This window comes from Procambarus clarkii, chromosome 4 (assembly GCF_040958095.1).
Source record: "Procambarus clarkii isolate CNS0578487 chromosome 4, FALCON_Pclarkii_2.0, whole genome shotgun sequence".
In the NCBI taxonomy this organism is placed as follows: domain Eukaryota; kingdom Metazoa; phylum Arthropoda; class Malacostraca; order Decapoda; family Cambaridae; genus Procambarus; species Procambarus clarkii.
The window spans coordinates 43,164,030-43,177,907 of record NC_091153.1 but is presented as its reverse complement, the minus strand read 5'-3'; the positions used below and the strand labels follow the sequence as shown (position 1 = coordinate 43,177,907).

Genomic DNA, 13,878 nt, shown 5'->3' with positions numbered 1-13,878 from the left:
TTAGCCAGGACCTCACAGAAATAAGCTGAAAAAGACGAGCCAGAAAGCCAATGCAGACCTTGAGGTTATCTTGAGGTTATCTTGAGATGATTTCGGGGCTTTAGTGTCCCCGCGGCCCGGCCCTCGTCCAGGCCTCAACCCCCCAGTCCAGCGTGCTGTCCGCTCGGCCGACCGGCTCCCATCCGACCTAAATCAAAGCATGGAGAAAATTGGCTTAGTGCCTCTAGTTGTGCTTGCGGGGGTTGAGCTCTGGCTCTTTGGTCCCGCCTCTCAACTGTCAATCAACTGGTGTACAGGTTCCTGAGCGTATTGGGCTCTATCATATCTACATTTGAAACTGTGTATGGAGTCAGCCTCCACCACATCACTGCCTAATGCATTCCACTTTTAAGATGTCGACGTCTTCAAGAGAAAACTAGATAGTTTTCTCCAAGCAGTGTCGGACCAACCGAGTTGTAGATATGTTGGGCTGCGGGCCGCCCCAAGCAACAGCCTGTTGGACGAAGCTCTCTTAAGTCAAGCTTAGCCTCGGGCCGGGCAATTCACGAAGCAGTTACGCAAGCACTTACGAACCTGTTCATCTTTTCTCAATCTTTGGCGACTTTGTTTACAATTATTAAACAGTTAATGAGCTCCGAAGCACCAGGAGGCTTTTTATAACAACAACAACAACAACAGTTGGTTGCTAAGTTTTCATGCTTGTAAACTGTTTAATAAATGTAACCAAAGCCGTCAAAGACTGCAGAAAGATGTACATGTTCGTAAGTACTTGCGTAACTGCTTCGTGAATCTGGCCGACAGGGGCATAACTGGCCGGCCTCTCACTGTGTTTTAAAAGTGAACTCTACAAACACCTCCAAAGGATATTTGATCAACCAGACTGTGATGCATGCGTCAGGCTGCGAGCAGCCACGTCCAACAGTCTGGTTTACCTGCCCATCAACCAGGAGTCAGAGACCGGGCCGCAGGAACCTTGATCCTCGGAAGCATCACATGGAAAGAAGGTAAGGTAAAGATTGATTGATTGATAAAGATTAAGCCCCCCAAGAGGTGGCACGGGCATGAATAACCCGTAATAAGGTAAAGTACTTGCATTAGTTTATAAATTAGAGGGCCGGGTAAGACTAATGAATGGGCGGAGACGGGCAGTAAGGAAGTGTTAAGAGTGTGTTTAACAGAGTCGTAAAGCGTCTTTCAAGAGCTGAGAAGCGTCTCACTTCATGAGGTGTGAGTTATGTGCCTCATGGGTCGCAGGGCTGTGTGAGGTGTGAGTCATTACATGAGGACCTAATGTTTAGTGAACATTACCGAGCAAATATAGCAGCAACCAGGACAATTATGCACTGGAATACTAGCAGCAGCAGTTATGTGCCTCATGGGTCGCAGGGCTGTGTGAGGTGTGAGTTATGTGCCTCATGGGTCGCAGGGCTGTGTGAGGTGTGAGACATTACATGAGGACCTAATGTTTAGTGAACATTACCGAGCAAATATAGCAGCAACCAGGACAATTATATAGATGAATTACGAGAACGGTCAAATCCAGGGACCCCCACAGCCATGCTAATACTATTTAAATCACTTGTGCTGTCCTGGCTTGAGTCTTTCTACGTACGCACTTCTTTTAAAGCAGGAGAATTGGGTGAATTCCAGGGAATGCAGGGAACATATCCGGTACGCATAGTCGCGACACATTTTATTTATTATTAACATCTTTATTGACAAAATTAATTACAATTTTGCCTAATCTGAGTTTTTTGATAAAGTCTTATTAAAGTGAGGATAATGATGGTATTCACTGTCACGCAAGACAGAGGGTCATACATAAGACAATAGGTCTAAACTGGACGCGACACAGAACCTAAATTACTGAGATCGTCTCAAAGCTCTCCAAATGTACTCTTTAAAAAGGAGACGATAGAGATATCAAATAATATATACATAGAAGATACTGAAGAGCCAGGTTCCAAATTTGCACAGTATAATAACAACATACTGGAACGAAATATATGGAAAGAAATGCAGAATAGAACCAGTGAGGCGTAGAGGTGAAGTAGGCACAATCAGAGAACACTGAACATCACAGGTCGACGGCTGTTCAATGTCCTCCCAGCAAGCATTAGAAATATTGCCGGACCAACCGGGCTGTGGTGGATATGTGGGCCAGCGGGCCGCTCCAAGCAACAGCCTGGTGGACCAAGTTATCCTGGGGCCAGGGCTCGGGGAGTTGACGAACTCCCGACACCCTCACCAGGTATGCTCCAGGCATGGATGTGGGATACGACAAAGGGAATGAGTGGTGCCTAACCCACTTGGATCATCGGGGATCGAACGCCGACCTGCAAGACGCCAAGCCGTCGCTATGCCGAGTAGTCCAAGTGGTCGGGCAAATAATAGAGTAGTAAGATAAACAGTGGGAGTTAACGTAGCGTGTTAAGAGACTCGTCAGCTGGAAGCCAGAGGGCAAAATCGTATGCATTTAAACGAGCACTGGAATACTAGGCAGCGTGGGCCCCTCTCCCACCACCCCTCTCCCACCACCAGCCTCTCCCACCACCCCTCTCCCACCACCCTTCTCCCACCACCCCTCTCCCACCACCCTTCTCCCACCACCAGCCTCTCCCAACACCAGCCTCCCACCCTACCACCGTCTCCCACCAGCCTCCCACCACCACCCCCTCCCAGGTGCTCGACTACGTAGCCAGCACTAGAGGCGTGGACTTAATGCTCCCGTTGCCTCTGTAATTTTGTACCTTTTTCATTGTGACATGAAATAATATAATAAGAAATGTGTATCTAATGACCTCGTGAACTTGATGCTTCCTGAACACCTTAGAGAGTCAAGGGAGATCAACGATCCTGATCTCATCTCAAAGCTCCAATTGGTGGGCTCGTGATGCCCCGCTGCTGCCTCGGCTCCCAGACTCGCACCAAAGCCTCTGGAGTCGAGATGGGACGAGCCAAGTATGGAGAGAACATTGAAGCTCCGATTGTCCCCATTGGCGAGACCTGCTTTCACCTGTACCCTTGACTGCAGCAGGCAGATGTCTCAAGCAACAGGGCGGACAGGGTTAAGGGAGGGAGGAGGAGGAAGGGGCTCCAGCTAGAATTGCGGTGACCGCCGCTCCAAGCAACAGCCTGGTGGACCAAACTCTCACAAGTCAAGCCTGGCCTCGGGCCGCTCCAAGCAACAGCCTGGTGGACCAAACTCTCACAAGTCAAGCCTGGCCTCGGGCCGCTCCAAGCAACAGCCTGGTGGACCAAACTCTCACAAGTCAAGCCTGGCCTCGGGCCGCTCCAAGCAACAGCCTGGTGGACCAAACTCTCACAAGTCAAGCCTGGCCTCGGGCCGCTCCAAGCAACAGCCTGGTGGACCAAACTCTCACAAGTCAAGCCTGGCCTCGGGCCGCTCCAAGCAACAGCCTGGTGGACCACTCTCTCACAAGCCAAGCCTGGCCTCGGGCCGCTCCAAGCAACAGCCTGGTGGACCAAACTCTCTCAAGTCGAGCCTGGCCTCGGGCCGCTCCAAGCAACAGCCTGGTGGACCAAACTCTCACAAATCAAGCCTGGCCTCGGGCCGCTCCAAGCAACAGCCTGGTGGACCAAACTCTCTCAAGTCGAGCCTAGCCTCGGGCCGCTCCAAGCAACAGCCTGGTGGACCAAACTCTCACAAGTCAAGCCTGGCCTCGGGCCGCTCCAAGCAACAGCCTGGTGGACCAAACTCTCTCAAGTCGAGCCTGGCCTCGGGCCGGGCTTGGGGAGTAGAAGAACTCCCAGAACCCCCATCAACCAGGTATCACCCAGGTATCATATATATTAACTCTGATTTCCAGAGATTAATCCAACGTAAGATTAATCCCAAGTACCATGTATAACGAGTCTCGTTAACCAAAGTTAACCTCGTTAGTCTCTCGTCGCACGTATGCTGAAGGCAAGGTATAGAATGTCGCTATCCTGCTCGCTATCAACTGCTTGAAATATACTAGAAAAGAATAAGTCTCAACTTGTTTAATACGAGCGACTTGTGCAAACGAATCATAGCCTGGATGATACCTGATCAACCAAGCTGAGATTCATACGTCAGGCTGCGAGCAGCCGCGGTCAACAACCTCACTGATTAGACCACCAACCAGGAGTCCTGTTCAGAGACCGGGCCGGTGTGACGTTGATCCTCGGAATCAGGGCAAAGTATTCCTCTCTTTTCTTTCCTTCGTCTTATCTCTCTCCTCTCTTACCTATCTTCTCTCCTCTCCATTTTTTCTCCATATCCTCGTTCTCTCTCCTCCTTCCCTGCTCAGTCACGTTATAGAACAAGCAGCCTGTCGTGGTTGGTAAGGAATCATGGGCAAGAGGGTAGTTTTGGGTGCTTTGTACTAGTGAAAAAAAGAGAGGTACATTGTAATGATATCATAGAAAGTTATCTTCTTGAGGTTATCTTGAGATGACTTCGGGGCTTAGCGTCCCCGCGGCCCGCTCCTCGACCAGGCCTCCTTTCTGTTACACACCCCCAGGAAACAGCCCGTAGCAGCTGTCTAACTCCCAGGTACCTATTTACTGCTAGGTGAACTGGAGCATCAGGGTGAATAAAAAACAGCCCATTTGTTTCCTCCTCCACCAGGGATTGAACCCGTAACTTCAGGACTACGAATCCCGAGCGCTGTGCACTCAGCTGTCAGGCCCCTAGCCCCTAGAAGGATGTAATGATATAAAATCTCTTTAACAAGGGGGGGGGGAGGTGTAACTGCCTTGTAAGGGAGAGAGGAGCCGGATATGGTTAAAGGAAACTAGAATGAAATGGAATGGAACTCCATGTTCGTGGAAACATCCGGCTAAAATGCGGGAGAGAAGCCGGACTGGATTAATGGGAACCTAGAAAGGGAACCTGTTCAAGGAGGGTGGGGCCGGATGGAGTTCAGAGGAGGGAATCTGGCATATAAGGGGAGGAAGAGGAGCCGGATAGGGTCAAGGGAGGGAGATGGAAAGGGATCCGCCATATAAGGGGGAAGAGAGGAGCCGGATAAGGTTAAGGGGAGGGAGATGGAAGGGGATCTGCCATATAAGGAGGAAGAGAGGAGCCGGATAGGGTCAAGGGGAGGGGGATGGAAGGGGATCCGCCATATGAGGGGGAAGAGAGGAGCCGGATAGGGTCAAGGGGAGGGGGATGGAAGGGGATCCGCCATATGAGGGGGAAGAGAGGAGCCGGATAGGGTCAAGGGGAGGGGGATGGAAGGGGATCCGCCATATGAGGGGGAAGAGAGGAGCCGGATAGGGTCAAGGGGAGGGAGATGGAAGGGGATCCGCCATATGAGGGGGAAGAGGGGAGCCGGATAGGGCTTCGCCATCAGGTCCGGCGTTTAATTTGATCCAGCAAAACTGCATAGCCGGGCACCCCGACCATAATTGATTGGGAGTTGATGACCGGCGGGGCGCTGCATGGATGGGTGGAGGGTGGCTGGATGGATGGATTGTTGAATGGATGAGCTTCCTGATGAATAGGTTTACCTGTAGTTGGTGTCGAGAGCTTGTCTACTGTGAGCTGAGCTTGTGTAGAACGGCGAGGGAATGGCTAAATGGGAAGCTTGGATAAGCTGCCATGTTGATTGCCATGACCCAATATATGGGCTTACGGGCCGCTCCAAGCAACAGCCTGGTGGACCAAACTCTCACAAGTCAAGCCTGGCCTCGGGCCGCTCCAAGCAACAGCCTGGTGGACCAAACTCTCACAAGTCAAGCCTGGCCTCGGGCCGCTCCAAGCAACAGCCTGGTGGACCAAACTCTCACAAGTCAAGCCTGGCCTCGGGCCGCTCCAAGCAACAGCCTGGTGGACCAGACTCTCACAAGTCAAGCCTGGCCTTGGGCCGCTCCAATCAACAGCCTGGTGGACCAAACTCTCACAAGTCAAGCCTGGCCTCGGGCCGCTCCAAGCAACAGCCTGGTGGACCACTCTCTCACAAGCCAAGCCTGGCCTCGGGCCGCTCCAAGCAACAGCCTGGTGGACCAAACTCTCACAAGTCAAGCCTGGCCTCGGGCCGGGCTTGGGGAGTAGAACAACTCCCAGAACCCCATCAACCAGGTATTAAACAGATACTTAAAAACAGGGTCATACAAACAGCACTAAAACAAAGGGGCAGGTGAAAGAAAAAAACAGAAGAAGAGAGACTAAAATGCTTGGCGCACGCACACTCGCGCACGCAAATATTGTCATTTTTAAAATGTACTTATAAAAAAAACTCGTTTTCGTTTGTTTTATAACACTAAATGCTATGAATATTTAATTGGTTAAATTCCACAGGAAATCGGCAAAAACGAGAGTAAATATATAAATGCATGTATCCCTTTGTGTTTTATTGTGAATATTTTACTGTACAGCATCAAATGGTGTTGACTTGTGACGCTGTAATTATTGCTGGCCAGTCCTCTTGTGTTTCTGGCACGCAGCGTGGTGTGTTGTGGGTGTTGCTCCCTGTGTTGCTGATGTGTGTGTGATGGCTGGCGGTGTGTTGCCTGCTTGATGGGGTCCTGGGAGTTCTTCTACTCCCCAAGCCCGGCACGTGGCCAGGCTTGACTTGTGAGAGTTTGGTCCACCAGGCTGTTGCTTGGAGCGGCCCGAGGCCAGGCTTGACTTGTGAGAGTTTGGTCCACCAGGCTGTTGCTTGGAGCGGCCCGAGGCCAGGCTTGACTTGTGAGAGTTTGGTCCACCAGGCTGTTGCTTGGAGCGGCCCGAGGCCAGGCTTGACTTGTGAGAGTTTGGTCCACCAGGCTGTTGCTTGGAGCGGTCCGAGGCCAGGCTTGACTTGTGAGAGTTTGGTCCACCAGGCTGTTGCTTGGAGCGGCCCGAGGCCAGGCTTGACTTGTGAGAGTTTGGTCCACCAGGCTGTTGCTTGGAGCGGCCCGAGGCCAGGCTTGACTTGTGAGAGTTTGGTCCACCAGGCTGTTGCTTGGAGCGGCCCGAGGCCAGGCTTGACTTGTGAGAGTTTGGTCCACCAGGCTGTTGCTTGGAGCGGCCCGAGCCCCACATACCCACCACAGCCCGGTTGGTCCGGCACTCCTTGAAGGAAACAATCTAGTTTCCTCTTGAAGATGTCCACGGTTGTTCCGGCAATATTTCTTATGCTCGCTGGGAGGGTGTTGAACAACCGCGGACCTCTGATGTTTATACAGTGTTCTCTGATTGTGCCTATGGCACCTCTGCTCTTCATTGGTTCTATTCTGCATTTTCTTCCATGTCGTTCACTCCAGTACGTTGTTATTTTACTGTGTAGATTAGGGACCTGGCCCTCCAGTATTTTCCATGTGTATATTATTTGGTATCTCTCTCGTCTCCTTTCTAGTGAGTTCATTTGCAGAGCTTTGAGATATTCCCACGATATTCCCGGGTGTATCGACCATCTTATCTTGAGGTTATCTTGAGATGATTTCGGGGCTTTAGTGTCCCCGCGGCCCGGTCCTCGACCAGGCCTCCACCCCCAGGAAGCAGCCCGTGACAGCTGACTAACACCCAGGTACCTATTTTACTGCTGGGTAACAGGGGCATAGGGGGAAAGAAACTCTGCCCATTGTTTCTCGCCGGTGCCCGGGATCGAACCCGGGACCACAGGATCACGTGTCCAGCGTGCTGTCCGCTCGGCCGACCGGCTCCCATAGTGGTGAATGTGTTAGAATGATGGACATGGTGTGGAGTGAAGACTATGGTATACTCCAGGTATGTTGTTCATCACTCCTTACCTCAGCTAGCAAATCATACCTGGCGAATACTCCTGAGGTCATTACCTGGCTCTTGGGGGTTACCTTAAGGTTCTCTCCAGGGTCATTTTCCCCGCGCGCTCCGGTTATAAGAGTATTGGATTGTGGTATATTGTAGGAGGTGAAGAACACGCCCAGGGAGCACCGCTCCTGTGCCAGGTAAGTCCACTACGGGCTCACCATAGCCCGTGCTACTTCGAACTTGTTCCGAGTAGCTGAATCTATAACAACAACAATAACAGTCTCAGTTCACTGTAAGATAGTGAACTGTGCTGCCAGAACCCCCCCCCCTCCCCCCCCCCCCCGCCTTTATATTTATTGTTGTTGTTGCTTGAGTTGTTGCTTTATTATGCACCCCATACAAAATAGTTCAGCTCTGCTCTTTCGGCCCGCCTCTCAACTGTCAATCAACTGTTACTAACTACTATTTTTTTTTCTCCGCACCCCACACACACACCCTCGGAAGCAGCCTGTGAGAGCTGTCGTCCCGGGATCAAACCCGGGACGACAGGATCACGCGTCCAGCGTGCTGTCCGCTCAGCCACCGGCCCTGTGCATGCGTGTGTGTGTGCGCGTGCGTGTGTGTGTGTGTGAGTGCAGCCTGGGTGTAGTGGTTGGCCAACCCTTGTCCTCCTGTAACTCAAACCACTATCCCTCTCTCCCTCCCTATTCTCCTCATCTTCCTTCCCTTCTCCTCCCCTTCTCCCCTCCTCTCCCTTGTCCCCACTACACATGTCCCCCCCCCCTTTGTCTGCCACCCTTGTCACTCCTGTCTATCAGCTGCGTGCGGTGGTGGTTATGCTACTTGATTTGTCGGTGTGGTTGTCTGTCTGTTAATCCACTTCTGTCTCTTTCCCCCTTCTACCCGTCTGTCGTGTCGTGTTTCTCTCTGTCCCACTCCCGTCTCTCCCCCCACTCCCGTCTCTCCCCCTGTCCCACTCCCGTCTCTCCCCCTGTCCCTCTCCCGTCTCTCCCCCTGTCCCACGCCCGTCTCTCCCCCTGTCCCACTCCCGTCTCTCCCCCTGTCCCACTCCCGTCTCTCCCCGAGTCCCACTCCCGTCTCTTCCCCTGTCCCACTCCCGTCTCTCCCCCTGTCCCACTCCCGTCTCTCCCCCTGTCCCCTTTCCTGATAACACACAAATATACTCCCAACAATTGAGAAGGAATATTTGGAATATGATCACTACATACAAAATACTTCGTGGAAATAGAATAGGTAAACAAAGGTAACTTGTGTAAATTGAAGAAATTACAACGAGCATAAGGTAGAAGTTAGAAATATAATTGTGTCGTTGTAGTAAATTATTGTACCATAGCACCATATGAGGTATGGTGGTAAGGTACAGGAGCCGGTCGGCCGAGCGGACAGCACGCTGGGCACGTGATCCTGTGGTCCCGGGTTCGATCCCGGGCGCCGGCGAGAAACAATGGGCGGAGTTTCTTTCACCCTGATGCCCCTGTTACCTAGCAGTAAAATTAGGTACCTGGGAGTTAGTCAGCTGTCACGGGCTGCTTCCTGGGAATGGAGGCCTGGTCGAGGACCGGGCCGCTGGGACGCTAAAGCCCCGAAATCGTCTCCAGATAGCCTCAAGATAACAAGATAAGCGCTGAGGACTCGGCTTTCCCCTCCTTACATCACTATATCTCACTATACACTCACGGCTCTCACTATATTCTGGTTGATGGTGGTGAGGAACGTGGTGAGTAAAGCTCGGGCAAGTTCTTTTTGTTCATTTATCATCGTATTTGTTCATTCTTCCTCTCAGTTTGTTCTCTTCCACTTCCTCTTATTGTTCATGTTCTTGCTTCTGTCGGCCATTTGTGTTGGGACAGTCCGTCGGGGTTGGGACTGGTGTTGGGACAGTCCGTCGGGGTTGGGACTGGTGCTGGGACAGTCCGCCGGGGTTGGGACTGGTGCTGGGACAGTCCGCCGGGGATGGGACTTGTGTTGGGACAGTCCGCCGGGGTTGGGACTTGTGTTGGGACAGTCCGCCGGGGTTGGGACTGGTGCTGGGACAGTCCGTCGGGGTTGGGACTGGTGCTGGAACAGTCCGTCGGGGTTGGGACTGGTGTTGGGACAGTCCGTCGGGGTTGGGACTGGTGCTGGGACAGTCCGCCACTCACACTCTCCAAACCATAAATCAAACAAACAATAGAAAATTAAAGAGTTGCAGTAACAGTTGGTGGGGCGAGGGAGGGGTATTGGGAGGGGGGGGGGAAGGTTAGGTTTAGTGGGTTGGGGGGGTGAGGAGGGATGGGGTTAGGGGTGGGGGTTAGGAGTGCCGTGTGTTGGGGGAGAAGTTTGGGGGTGAAAAAAAACTCTGGCGACCCCTAACTCCTTCCCCTCAACCCCTACCACCCTCCCCAACCCCCTTCCCCTCACCCCCTTACTCATGACGAGTAGGATCTTATTTCTGCTTCTTATGCAATTATAATGTCTTGTCTACTGTACGCCTTTCCTGCTGGTGTTGGGGTTATCGTGGTGGGTCTGCTTCTGCTGTCTACTGCACCTCTGCTCTTCAACGGGGGTATTCTGCACATCCTGCCATGCCTCCTGGTCTCATGTGGTGGTATTTCTGTGTGCAGGTTTGGGACCAGCTCCTCTTATATATCCCATGTGTAATCATTATGTTTCACTCTCGCATGCGCACTAGAGAATACGGGTTTAAAATTGTTAAGTAGCGCCTTATAATTTAGATGTTTTGGTGAGTGGATTTGAGCTTGGAGCATTGCACGGTCTCCATGTCAACAGTTTCTCCCACTCTGAATGGGGCTGTTGGTGTGCGACAATATTCCGCTCTAGAGAGCACTAGTCCTGTAAAGTATCATAGGTATGGCTGCCCTTGTTTGAAAAGTTCTTGTTATCCAGGCTTGACCAGGCAGGAGGCCTGGTCGACGACCGGGCCGCGGGGACACTAAGCCCCGGAAGCACCTCAAGGTAGCCTCAAGGTAGGTATCCTGTCATTTTTCTTGCAGTTGTGACGGCTACTTTATTGTGTAAAAGTTAGGTCTTCCGATATGATTACTCCCAAATCTTTAAAATTGTTGTTTCTTTCAATAATGTTTTCGATTTCTTTCAATAATGGCTGCGTTTTTTGTGTGGTTTCAGATGTATTTTCGTCTTTTGTCCTCAGCCCAGGAGCTGGAATTTATCCACATTAAACATATTATTATCTGTGGTCCATTGAATGACCAGAGGTAGAGATAATTAACAAGGGGAAAGCGCCAAGCCATTACGACTATATAACACTGAGAAGCGGTCAGGATAAGTATTTGGGATGGGACGTGAGGTTGGAATGGTGCCACTTGGACGGTCGGGGATTGAACGCCGACCTGCATGAAATGACCAGATTTACATCAGATTGGAGATATGTCGTGTCCTCTTATATTGTCTATTCGTATGAAAATCCTAGTGTAATCTGCTTCGATGATAGGTCTTCCTAGTGTCATATGATACAGGTGATAGGGGCTCTGGTGGCTGAGTGGACAACACGCTGGATACGTTATCCTGCGGTACGAAGTTCGATTCCCGACGCCGCCGGAAACAAATATGATCAGAGTTTCTTTCACCCTGTTACCTAGCAGTAAATAGGTACCTGGGAGTTAGACAGCTGTTACGGGCAGCTTCCTGGTTTTGTGTGTGTGTGTGTGGGTGTGTGTGTGTGTGTGTGTGTGTGTGTGTGTGTGTGTGTGTGTGTGTGTGTGTGTGTGTGTGTGTACTCACCTATTTGTGCTTGCAGGATCGAGCATTGACTCTTGGATCCCGCCTTTCCAGCAATCGGTTGTTTACAGCAATGACTCGACAATGACAGTGTGTGTGTGTGTGTGTGTGCGTGTGTGTGTGTGTGCGTGTGTGTGTGTGTGTGTGTGTGTGTGTGTGGGGAAAAGAAAAAAACTAGATAGTTAGTAGTTAGTAACAGTTAATAAGAGGCTGAAAGAGCAGAGCTCAACCCCCGCAAGCACAACTAGGTGAATACAGATTACTATAGTTGATATCCTTATCTTTGATATGAGGATGAGAAAAAGTATCAGCACTAAAAGGGAGGTGAAATAAGGATTCGTGTAACTAACTAAAGTGAAGGTTGTAGATGGTTGTAGATGGTTGTAGGTGGTTGTAGATGGTTGTAGATGGTTGTAGGTGGTTGTAGGTGGTTGTAGATGGTTGTAGGTGGTTGTAGATGGTTGTAGATGGTTGTAGGTGGTTGTAGATGGTTGTAGGTGGTTGTATATGGTTGTAGGTGGTTGTAGATGGTTGTAGGTGGTTGTAGATGGTTGTAGATGGTTGTAAGTGGTTGTAGATGGTTGTAGGTGGTTGTAGATGGTTGTAGGTGGTTGTAGGTGGTTGTAGATGGTTGTAGATGGTTGTAGGTGGTTGTAGGTGGTTGTAGATGGTTGTAGGTGGTTGTAGATGGTTGTAGGTGGTTGTAGATGGTTGTAGATGGTTGTAGGTGGTTGTAGATGGTTGTAGGTGGTTGTAGATGGTTGTAGGTGGTTGTAGATGGTTGTAGGTGGTTGTAGATGGTTGTAGATGGTTGTAGGTGGTTGTAGATGGTTGTAGATGGTTGTAGGTGGTTGTAGATGGTTGTAGATGGTTGTAGGTGGTTGTAGATGGTTGTAGATGGTTGTAGGTGGTTGTAGGTGGTTGTAGATGGTTGTAGGTGGTTGTAGATGGTTGTAGGTGGTTGTAGATGGTTGTAGATGGTTGTAGGTGGTTGTAGATGGTTGTAGGTGGTTGTAGATGGTTGTAGGTGGTTGTAGATGGTTGTAGATGGTTGTAGGTGGTTGTAGGTGGTTGTAGATGGTTGTAGGTGGTTGTAGACAATGGTTATTATAATGCAGCATATTTGTTATATGGTTGTACCGATGGTGGTGGTTATGGTGGTTGTGTGGGTGGTGGCCTGTTCCTGGTAACGTCTTAGGCACTTAGATAAGTTCTTGCAAGAATTGACCGGACCAACCGGGCTGTGGTGGATATCATGGGCCAGATTCACGAAAGCACTTACGCAAACACCTACGAACCTGTACATCTTTTCTCAATCTTTGGCGGCTTTGTTTACAATTATTAAACAGTTAATGAGCTCCGAAGCACCAGGAGGCTGTTTATAACAATAACAACAGTTGATTGGCAAGTTTTCATCCTTGTAAACTGTTTAATAAATGTAACCAAAGTCGTCAAAGATTGAGGAAAGATGTACTCGTTCGTAAGTACTTGCGTAAGTTCTTTCGTGAATCTGGCCCCTGGACCTTCGGGCCGCTCCAAGCAACAGCCTGTTGGACCAAGTTATCACAAGGCCTCGGGGAGTAGAAGAACTCCCGAGACCCTCTCCAGGTAAACTCCAGGTATCTCTGGTCGCCAGCTGATTGCTGGTGTGTTAGAGAGAGCTGAGGGGAATGTAGAAACTCTGTCTACAGCTCCTTTTTTGCAGTTGTTTGCAGTTGACTGGTCCAGACTGGGGTGTTGATGCGGGCGATGAGTCACAATAACGTGGCTAAAGTAAGTTGACTAGACCACACACTAGAAGGTGAAGGGACGACGACGTTTCGGTCCGTCTTGGACCATTCTCAAGTCGATTGTGAGAATGGTCCAGGACGGACCGAAACGTCGTCGTCCCTTCACCTTCTAGTGTGTAGTCTGGTCAACTGGGATGTTGATATGTATAATCTCGTTGTATGTTCCCTCTAATGGCTACATCATCACATTCAGAGGTCCCATGTGAGGACTAGGGAGCATGACTAGGGACCCTGGGTCCCTAGCATGACTAGGGACCCTAACGTGACTAGGGACCCTAACATGACTAGGGACCCTAGCATGACTAGGGACCCTGGGTCCCTAGCATGACTAGGGACCCCAGTTGGCTATGACCTTTGCCCCCATAAAAGCAGGAGCCCTGTGGTGATCAAGTTCACATTAAAGCCAGCAGTTCTGAGTTTAAATGACTCTTTTTGAAGTATTTTGTTCGGCATTACATGATTTTTATTTCACAGAGTAATCACACTAACGTGATGCATCAGTGATAAAATCCGGAGGAGCCATCATGAGGGTTCGAACCTATGTGGGGGTGTTCCCAGGTGATGCGTCAGTGATAAAATCCGGAGGAGCCATCATGAGGGTTCGAACCTATGTGGGGGTGTTCCCAG

General features: G+C 50.5%; 1 protein-coding gene across 1 annotated transcript in view; it reads right to left on the bottom strand.

Moving 5' to 3' along the window:
- The window catches only part of LOC123750712 (mucin-2-like), an 86,137-nt gene extending 73,555 nt beyond the window's left edge, over positions 1 to 12,582 (bottom strand). Inside the window, exons 1-2 of the mRNA XM_069336193.1 lie at positions 11,812 to 12,582; positions 5,500 to 5,585 (exon numbers count right to left, since the gene is read on the bottom strand). Coding sequence (XP_069192294.1) covers positions 5,500 to 5,585; positions 11,812 to 12,582 — 857 coding nt within the window. The remainder of the gene's footprint in view (positions 1 to 5,499; positions 5,586 to 11,811) is intronic.
- Between the last annotated feature and the right edge of the window lie 1,296 nt (positions 12,583 to 13,878).